Raw genomic sequence first — 10253 nt, forward strand, 5'->3', positions numbered from 1 at the left:
AAAAATAGTACTGTTGTCAAGCTGTGAGGAATTGTTTACAGTTGCCTGGGAAGAAAACAGAAATACTATAGCCAAATGGTGGCAGTTTGCCTGAGAGTCTAGAAAACAGAACACGTTTCTCCCTTCCATCTGCTTAGAAATGTAAAAAGCACTACAACCAGCCAGGGGAATGCTGTGCTCTGAATAAGCAAAGTAAACCGAGACAGAAAGACCTCATGGCGCAGACCAGGACAGGAAAGAGGGCTCAGTGTGGGGCTTGAGGAGTTTCTCCTACCTCTGAACGTCTTAAAGCCCTGTCCTGGCTGAAAGGCCACAGCGTGCCGTAAAGCACTAAATTCAAGTCACCCTAAGGAGACTGCACTTTGAGTATGGGTTGTGCCTTTTTTATTATTAATCATTTTATTCGGGGGCTCTTACAAATCTTCTGACAATCCATCATTCCGTTGTATAAAGCACACTTGTACATATGTTGCCATCAACATTTCCAAAACATTTTCTTTCTACTTGAGCCTTTAGTATCAGCTCCACTTTTTAACCCCCCTTCTCACCCACCCTCGTGAATCCTTGATCAATTATATATTATTTCATGTCTTACACTGTCCATTGTCTCCCTTCACCCACATTTGTTATTCGTCCCCCAGGGGGGTGGGCTTTATATCCAACCTTGTGATGGGTTCTCCCTCTCCCCACTTGACATCCCCCTACCCTCTTGATATTGCTACCCTCCCACTACTGTTCCTGAGGGTTATCTGTCCTGAATTCCATGTGTAAGAGGTCTTGTCTGTCCCAATGTGTATACTCCATTCTAGCCAGATTTGTAAGGTAGAACTGAGTCATGCATGGTAGTGGGGGATTGGGAAGCATTCAGGAACTAAAGGGATAATATGTGTTTTGTCAGTGCTATATTGCACCCTGGTTGAACTGCCCTTTCCTTGTAACCCTTCTTGGGGGGGGATGTCCAGTTATCTACAGATGGGCTATGGGTCTCCACTCCAACCCCCATCATTCACATCGATAAATTGTTTTGGGTCTTTTGATAACTGATACCTGATCCTATCTACACCTCATAATCACACAGGCTGGTGTACTCCTTCCACGTGGGCTTATTTGCTTCCCTACTTCTTGTTTAATTTTAAGCCTTTAAGACCCCAGATACTTTATCTTTTGATAGCTGGCACCATCTGCTTTCTTCACCACATTTGCTCATGCACCCATTTTGTTTTCAGCAATCGAGTCAGGAAGGTATCGTAAAGAGTGCCAGCTTATTAGAACAAAGTGTTTTTGTGTTTAGGGAGTCCTTGAGTAGAGGCCCAAAGTCCCTCTGCTATCTTAATACTTAACATATAAATATATGTACATTGGCCTCTATCGCTTTCATTATAAATATATTTATATATATACGTGCCTATAGCTATACCTTTATAGCTTTTGCTTCCTATTTCTTTCCTCTGTTCCTTTCACCTTCTTCTTGTCCTACTATCATGCTCACCCTCCACTCAGCTCTCAGTAATTCCTCTTGGATACATTGCACTTGATCAAACCCCACCAAGCCTCTTCACCATCATTTTTAGATTTCTTGTTGTTCCCTCATCCCTGCGTTTGTTGGCTTCCTGCTCCCCCTCCCTACCCCATCCTCTCCCATGTCCCCCAGGGACTGCTGGTCCAGTTGTTTTCTCCTTTGGATTCTTTGCCCCACCTATTTTATATAGACATAGGGTGCAAGAAAGGGGGAAAAAAACATAAAAATCTATCTGCTAACCCTTGAGTGTTTTATGAGGCGCCAAGCCCTGTCCCCTGAGTCAGAAGTCTTATTTCAGGATTCCTCAGGCACTTAGTTACTTTGCTCCCCTTGCTGCCCTGTTGTACTCCCTTGGCGTTTCACTCTGCCATGCTTGGGGCAGACCAGGCACACTTTGCACAAGGTGTCTCCAGTGCTACCCCCCCATAGCACACTAAGGTTCAGTGAAGGAACGTTGTCTCATGGTGCGGCTGGCCCTATGGTCCTGTGTGCATTGGCTGCTCCAAGCAGGGATGTCGTCCCGGGTCTTGGTGGGCCATGATGAGGTTCGTTCTGCCTCTCCCCTCTTCCTCCTAGTTCACACCCGTGTGGTCTGGACAGACCCACCACTCTCCCCAGGCTATATCTTCAGTGCTGTCATCTGCATGATATTCTTCTGGGGAGCGGGTCAACATAGCTCAGGTCTGGGGGTTGTGCCTTTTTTAATGTTTATGTGGATAGGCTAAATTTAAAAGCCAAAGAGTAGACCAAGAGATCAACTCAGCAAGGCTCTTGGATACATTCTCCAGCTCTCGACCAAGGCCAGCTCCTTTCACGGTTCAGTGTAATTACTCTGAAAGTCGTAAAGGGGGCAAGTGGGGCACCAAATCCCCAAATTGGATGCCCATCAGCCTATTATGAAAGCTAACACTAAGCCTCTCCTGAGTTTGACTGATTACAATCTAATCAGAAGCTGTTCCAAGCTGCTCCGGAGCCCAGCCTGGAATTCCTGAGTAGCCTGCATGAAGGACTAACTTGGTCCTTGAAATGGCTGCAAGGAACCTTGGGACTTGGGTGGCCAAGCCTCCTTCATGAGAAGTGAAGCAGCACCTCCTTTCCCTTTGTCCTCAGAGGCCATTGTTGAAATGGAATCTCATTCTTTGAGTTTTTCTGTCCGTAGCCTTTTCTGCCCATCTGCCATCACAGGGACGTCTGCCCACATTCTGTGGAGTGTGTTCTTGAAAGAAGGGGACATGATTGCTGTTTTCTTTTCTCAGCTCGTAAACACCAGTGAAAACTTGAGCAAAAGTCGAAAGATTCTCCGGTCAATGTCCAGAAAGTAAGTTCTTTAAAATATCATCATAAAATTGATTCAACTCTTCATGATTTTCACCCCCAAATGCCAAAGCTTGTAGTAGTGACTCAAAACTCCTCAGTGCTTGCTGCCACCCAGTGTCCCTATACACAGTACCGCCCAACAGAGCAAGAAATAAAGGAGTAAACCCACACACTGCCATCGAGTTAATTCCTACTTTCTGCAACCTTAGAGGGCGCTTCTGAAGCTGTAGGTCTTTATGGGGAGCAGGTAACGGTTTATTTTCTCCCGTGGAGCAGCGGGGGTGGGGGTGTTAGCTGTCCGTGCTTACCTGATAGAGCCACTAGAGCACTTTTAGAGTAAGGAACAGCGTTTTAGTACAGTTAAATATTCCTAGGCTGAATCCTTTGTTAAAAGTATATACTGCTCTGAGTAGTTTCCCATGGAAAATTTATCCACTGAAAGCACTTCCATTCCTTAGAGCTTCGTATTCCTTGAAATGTCTTTATAAAATTTATTTTTAAATGGTTTTCACTGCTGCTGCTTGCTCTTGTTCACCATAGGATTTAACCTCTATCCAGTAGTCTTTAAATCCAGTAGGATTTAACCTCTATCTAGTCTTGCAAAGTTCAAGTCTAGAAAAAAGGTGACTTGAAAAAATAACTACCACCCTTGGATTAAGTGCAAACAGCGACTAAACAAGACACCAAATAGGACAGTCATGTGACGGAGGCTGAAGTCAGCTAAGCACATGGGCTGTGTCACCCTGGACACACCTGGTGGTCTGGAATGAGCACCAGTGATGATTTCCTGAGTAGAGGGCAGATTCCTCATGGAACACAGAGACACTTTAGAGTACACTGAAGAGATAGGAGTCTTAGGTTAACAAACTAGACAAAGACTGAATGTCCTATCCTGCCTTTGTAGGAGAAAAGATGGGACAGTCTGTGTCCACAGATTGAGTCTTGCAAACACTGTGTGGCAGTTTTATGTTGTCTTTGAGGTTCACTGAGTTAGAATCACCTCGACAGCAGTGGGTGTGCTCCTTATAGCTCACAGGTGGCCCCAATAGTTTGCACTCAACTGCTGACTTACAGGTTAACGGTTCAAACCCACCTAGTGGTGCCAATGATCAGCATCAAGAGTACAGCCAAAAAAGTCTATGAAACCATTCTACTCTAGCACGCAGGATCACCAAGAGTCAGAATCAATAAAGGAACAGCACACAATCTATGTAATAGCAGAAAGAGGAGCCTCTCTGCTCCTGTATTCAGTCTGAAAACACACAGGGCCAGTAGCATTAAGTGAGGTGGGTGATCTATAGAATAGAGTGAACCATTTGGGTTGGGGGCCCCGGGGGAGCAGGATGTTCACAGGGGGCTAAAAGGCATAGCCCCGCTTCTAGTTCCTTTTCCTAAAGCAGGACCCATCCTTTGAGCTGCATTTTGACACTGGAGCATCTACTCCAAACCTTGCTCCGAGAAAAGGGTGTGGGGATATGTGGATAATATACTGACTTCTACGATAATATACTGACTTCTACTCTGAAATAAGGTTTGTGTGATTTCCAAAGTGGTATATAATTGTTAACATTTCTAGGAGGTGATGGCATTATTACTAGTTTCACCAAGAAAAGCTTATAAGTTATTACTTGCCAGCTTAAGCCCCTTATAAGTAGTTATGTACTGCTAAATGGCTGTGTAATCAAAAGCTACCTTAGCCTCCACCCCTAGTCCTAGGTCAAACCCACAGAATTACAAATGCAAGGAAGGACAGCTGTCTGACTTCTCACTTTCCCTCTTTTTGCAGAGTGGTCACCAATAAGCTGCTGCTGTCCGTCATCATCCTATTGGAGCTTGCCATCCTGGGAGGCCTGGTCTATTACAAATTCTTCCACCACCATTAAACTTCTAAAGAGAGGGACTTGAGGACCAGAACCTTGACCCTGTGAAGTAATAGTAGGGACAGGGAATGAGCTGCTGCTGTGGGCTGACAGTTCAAGGATGACTGTCCAGCCAAACTGTGGGAGGAGGGAGGAGAGACAGAAAGCCACCTAAATGTGAAAGAAAAGCCACAAGACCAGAGATATACCAAGGTAATAAATGCTGTTTATGATTCCTTGACATTTATATAGTACTCCAATATATTAACATCCTGTGAACTGCAAAAACATACAGTCATAGCATTGGTCAACATAATGAAGAAGAATTTTACAATCTTGAGTGTGCACAAATGTTCTCAATTAAGGCGATATTGACCTGGCCAGCCATTTAGTACCTGTCTCCTCAAATGCTTTTGGAATGCCCATAGTGAAGCACCTCTCAGCCCTCAGTATTTCTACATTCTCACACGTTCTTGGTTTTCCGATTCATCTGGAGAACGGGGGTTAGGAAGCTGGTCATAGACAATGTGCCCTCCTTCCCTTGTCTGACCAAAACTTGAAGCAATCACATCCACTGCCAGGCCAGCCGTCGCCTTCACTTCTTCCTCTGAGGCGGCCAACCGAGGATTGACTTCAACAAGATCCAGTGCTGACAGCAACCCTGTAAGAACAAAGTATGGAAAAACCTCAGCACAGTCCCTCGGCCACTGCTCCCAGGGACTGAGAGAACAAGGCAAGGTAAAAACCAGTCATTATCTACCACAAAATCATCTACTGTCAAGGAGTCCTTGCTGCCTCGCCCTCTTGTCGTGAATTGAAGTTAAAACACTGGTGAACTAGTCATGCTGGAGAAACCTTGAAGGCGCTGCAGTGGGTCATCTTGGCTCAACTATTGTCATTTAAGGCACTTCGAAATAAGGAAAAGGGATTTGGGGAAAGACGATATAAATGAGTTTCCAATGTGTCCGATGGGAAAGTGGGTTCCGTTTCCAGTGTGACTAAGACCCATCTAGATGTATCTGCCTAGAATTCGGTAAAACAGGACTAAGGACAGTCTCCCACCTCTCTAAGGCCAGAGCTCTGTAACCACTTTTGAAGCCTTATCGCTATATATCTTGCCAGAACCCACCCTGTGTGCCCTATTCGATAGTTACTGTCACCCCTACAGGTCTGACCTGTAGGGGGCAGATTCACTTTTACTACTCCCAGCCATCTGACCTACTTAGTTATGGGAAGACTCTGACATACGCTGCTTGTTCACCTTGTACTCCAGTTACCTTCAGTGCAGGTTTGGTAAAGGCAGAAATGCTGAGCAAAGTTCTCAGCATTGAACCTGTGGCTTAAAGGAGGTTGAGGGGAAGAACGATTAAAAGAACCTACCCAGGTCTGTCATCCACCCTCTCACCCTTCACACCCCCACTGCCCGACACAGTGCCTCAGTCTGAATGAAGCTTAACCTAAATAATCTAGTATTTGAGAATCCCGCCAGTATTTGACAGGATGGCTATAAAGTCTGGAAACGTGAGCAAATCTACTTAATAGTCTATGGAGTACATTTCAGTACATTGTTAGGGATTTTATTATGTCCTTCGAAAACAGAGTGAATAAAATAAATCCTGTCCTCTTTTAACTATGCTGTAAAAAAATTTTTCTCTGGGACAAAAGGGGGGGAAATATAGTTACCCCCAAATAGGAAAAGATACGGTGAAGTCCCAGTCCTCCCCTCACTCACTGCCATCAAGTCCATTCTGACTCCGTGACTTGACAGGCCTACACAGAAAGAGAGCCGAGATATTTCTGATACATATCTTTCCAGGACCTGTCAGCCTCACTTTTCTCCCATGAAGTGGCTGATGGATTCAAACTGCTGACCTGAGGCTAACCGTCCAATGTATAATCCATTCTGCCACCAGAGCTCCCTTCCTAATTCCTGGTGGTTGTGAGATTGTTTGGAAAATAGTCTCTGAAGATACTACTAGTTCCCAAGAGGTCATGCACAAATAAGATGGGTGGTGTTCTTATTAAAGAAGAGACCAGGGAAATGACCATGGAGAGATGGAGGCAAAGAGCTGAACTATCTATGATCCAAGGAACACCAGCGATTTGCCAGCAGCAGCAGAAGCTGCAGAGAGGTTTGGATCAGCTCCTCTTTGGGGCCCTCAGATGCAATCAACTCTGCTGGCAATCTGACTCCAAACTCTCCTGAGTCTCCAGATCTGAGAGAGAATAAATTTCTGGTTTTATAAGCCGGCCATGTTTGTGGTACTCTGTTAGAGAAGCCCTGTAAATGCATTTGCAATATGCTCAATGTCATTACCATTCATAGCAATGTGCAGGAGTGAACAGGGAGGTAGTGTTGCCCTTCCACCAGGCTCTGTATGTGGGTCTGTGACATACTGCCTCCGACTGTATCTCAGATATCCACTGACTAAACCTGTACTTTCAGCATATTCCAAAGCAAGTACCCAGGGGGGTCCGCATATTCAAAGGAGATGGGTGTTTCCAGATGATTGCCACCCTCCTCCCTGTCTATCAGTTTAAGCATAGTGCCACAGTTTGCACACAGTATGACCACTGTTTCTCCTGTTAAGAGTTCCATGCCCGACCCCACCTACCCAAGTAATGTCATTAGGAACAAAGTGGAATGAGACTTTTCTTGCCAGTGTTTGATGTTTGAGACTGTGCCTTCCTGTACTTACCTGCCCAAGGGTCTAGCGGGCACCAGCACCAGGGAGACTAAGTCCCGGTCCATTTCTATCCCAGGTAGTGAGGGCGCCTTATAGCCCTGGACTCAACCTGGGATCACTAGGCTTTATCCACACCTTGATGTCTTAAGATGGTTACAGAAATATTACCGTGTAGTGGCTGCTACAATGGACTCATAGATGACAACTGTGAAGGTGGCACAGGACCAGTTAGTGATTCGTTCTGTTGTGCAAAGGGCCTCTGGGAGTCAGAGCCAACTTGACGGCACCCAACAACTTTCCCACAGAACTGTAAACTATTTGCAAACAAACAGGAGTCTGGGGACAGGAATCCCTTTTAGCCACACTTTGGAATCTACCATTCCATCCAATATCTCTCCAGGTTAACGCTCCTCTCAAATAAGTCCGAATACAAAACTTCAAAGATAAAAACTTTAACCTCAAATTCCAACTCTCAGAACTAACTAACCTCCTGACATTAACACTGCTTTATCTTGTCTTTTGCTCTTAATCTGCCTTTTGATAATATAGACAAAAGGAACAGTATTAGTCGGACAATTCACTCCTTTGTTTCTTAAGTGAGTGGACATTAGCACCTCTCCACGATGTGGGCACACCTTGGAGATACAGTGCAGTTTACATGTTCTGGTTACCTGCCGCACACAAAACACTTTTGTTCACATTGTAACCTATGCCTATGAATATGCAATCACATTGTAAGTCAAATAATTCTAAGAATTACCAAAATGTGACAGATGCAACGTGAGCACAAGCTGTTGGCAAAATGGTGTGCCAACCCAGCGTAGCCCGACCCAGGGTAGCCACAAACCCTCAATTTGTAGCCACAACAAAAATGAAGGAACTGCAGTCAACATGGGTTATGCCCATATTCCCTAAGCCTATTTCAATGCAAGCCGGGTCCTCACGTGCCTCTAAATGGATAGTCCCTCATTCGGTTGGCCATATGACTTTTAGATGTAATTGTTCAAGTACAAAGTCTGCACTGACACGGGCTAGCAGAGAAGAGCTACAAAAAAAGGTTTCAGATTTACGTATGGTGTTGACAGGCTATAGGATATTTGCTACATACCTGTGTTGTGTATTTCCTCAGTAATGTACATGCCTTCTCGATAGGTCAGTCCCCCTGCAACAGGGGTTCCCGTAGCTGGAGCCAGTGCAGGGTCAAATGCATCAATATCAAAACTCAGATGGATTGGCCTTTGTCTTCTAGAGAGAATGAGGATAAAAGAGTAGCCGTGGGGTTGTGCTTGGGCATTCCTCCTCCCTATGCCTGTGCCAACATGATCATGTAGCTCCCAGTGAGGACCTTGAGTAATGGAACACAATTCTAGGCTGCCTATTCCTGACATACTGAGTATCAGCACATTAGCTTTCTGTTCACTACTTTACAATACTGGCCTTTGTTCTGCATGCCGCACACCAACTAACCCATTTATACTTCTGGCTTCCCCGGCCATTAGAGCCTCTCGGTCAGGAGAGGTGGGATTCCTTCTAGATGTCCTCAGGCTCTGCCACATTCGAATGTACAGTGGATTGGACTAGTTGACAGTTGCTATCATTCCCTCTGAGGGTAAAAGCAGCTGAACTTAACTCTGATTTTATGTCTGCAATCTTCTAATTTCAGTTCAGCCCAGGTGTCTGTGCAGTGGCTAACACTGAAAATATCCTTACACCAAATAATTACCCACATTTCTTACCACTGATATACTAACTACCAGAAGCTATTCTGACAAAATCATCCAGAAACAAAGGCTCAGTATTAGAAAAATGCTCTTAAAACTAGTATATGATTAGCACTCGTGTTATCTTTCTTTACCACACTAAGACTTCCTGAATGTAAAACCCTCCAGGTAAGCTATAGAAAAGCTGGGAAGAATGAAGAAGTTGGAACAATGAATGTTCCTGATCTTAAAAGATAACCAACACTGAAAATGGAACTGAACAAAAATTCAAAGAGGCAGAGGATTGGGACAATGACGTATAGGAAAATCCTTTCCAACCCCCGAGAAAGATTTTGAGTTAAGTTTCAGATTATGCCTTCCTGAACTGTGAGTTTTTTACATGTACATTGTGTTTTTTGTGTGTCTTAAGAAAAGGCTGTTCTCCATAGCCTGGGTAGAAGTATGCTGTCCACTGGGAGTCTGCCTTTATTTCCTTTGGGACCTAGGAGACATTGCTGTCATTACTTACTTGCCAATCAGCAAATCAAAGGTCTGTTCCATGACCTTCTGGATACCCAGTCGGTCAATGTCCCTCATGGAATAATACTGGATGTCATAGTTCTTCAAAATAAAACTGTGGTAGACATAAAGGAAAGGATCCTTAATTCACAAAGCATTTTAACAAATGTGTGTTTAGAGGGGCTTTGCCTTTAGAAGTCAAGTATCAGCCTTTCAGATGAAACATTACGTCCCCCAAACAGACCCAGAGCCCAACTTACTGTTCAGGGGGATCCACGTCTCTTAGGCCAATATACACAATATCTGGGGAAGAGATACAAGGTTTGAGCCATGAAAATCCTGGGAGTCGTGGTACCTGTGAAAGAAGGCATGAACAAAATCAGGAACCCCTGGTTTCATCGGTGTGTGGGCTGCCTTCTCTACCTACCCACAGGATAGGTTTAAAGCAACATAAAGCACTGGATCTGGGAGAGAACAGAAAGTAGTAATGTTACAGAAGGGCAGCTCAATACCACAGTAGAGAGTTCTCAAGAATTTAAAAAAAAAAAAAAAACCCCCCAATGGCCTCAGTTTCTCATTAACTTATCTAAACGACAGGAATCCTGCTGACTGCAGAAGGCCTTCTCTACCTACCCACAGGATAGGTTTAAAG

The 10253-nt window shown here is 44.6% G+C and overlaps 2 protein-coding genes across 2 annotated transcripts in view; one reads left to right on the plus strand and one right to left on the minus strand.

Moving 5' to 3' along the window:
* The window catches only part of VTI1B (vesicle transport through interaction with t-SNAREs 1B), a 20923-nt gene extending 15987 nt beyond the window's left edge, over positions 1-4936 (plus strand). The window contains exons 5-6 of the mRNA XM_004698666.2: positions 2776-2837; positions 4623-4936. Of these exons, the coding sequence (XP_004698723.1) occupies positions 2776-2837; positions 4623-4719 (159 nt within the window). The 3' untranslated portion in view covers positions 4720-4936. The remainder of the gene's footprint in view (positions 1-2775; positions 2838-4622) is intronic.
* The window catches only part of ARG2 (arginase 2), a 72920-nt gene continuing 67568 nt past the window's right edge, over positions 4902-10253 (minus strand). Inside the window, exons 6-9 of the mRNA XM_013003726.2 lie at positions 9862-9956; positions 9612-9716; positions 8491-8627; positions 4902-5356 (exon numbers count right to left, since the gene is read on the minus strand). Of these exons, the coding sequence (XP_012859180.2) occupies positions 5151-5356; positions 8491-8627; positions 9612-9716; positions 9862-9956 (543 nt within the window). The 3' untranslated portion in view covers positions 4902-5150. The remainder of the gene's footprint in view (positions 5357-8490; positions 8628-9611; positions 9717-9861; positions 9957-10253) is intronic.

This window comes from Echinops telfairi, unplaced genomic scaffold (assembly GCF_000313985.2).
Source record: "Echinops telfairi isolate 266 unplaced genomic scaffold, ASM31398v2 ScPeMD7_18;HRSCAF=68, whole genome shotgun sequence".
Lineage (NCBI taxonomy): Eukaryota > Metazoa > Chordata > Mammalia > Afrosoricida > Tenrecidae > Echinops > Echinops telfairi.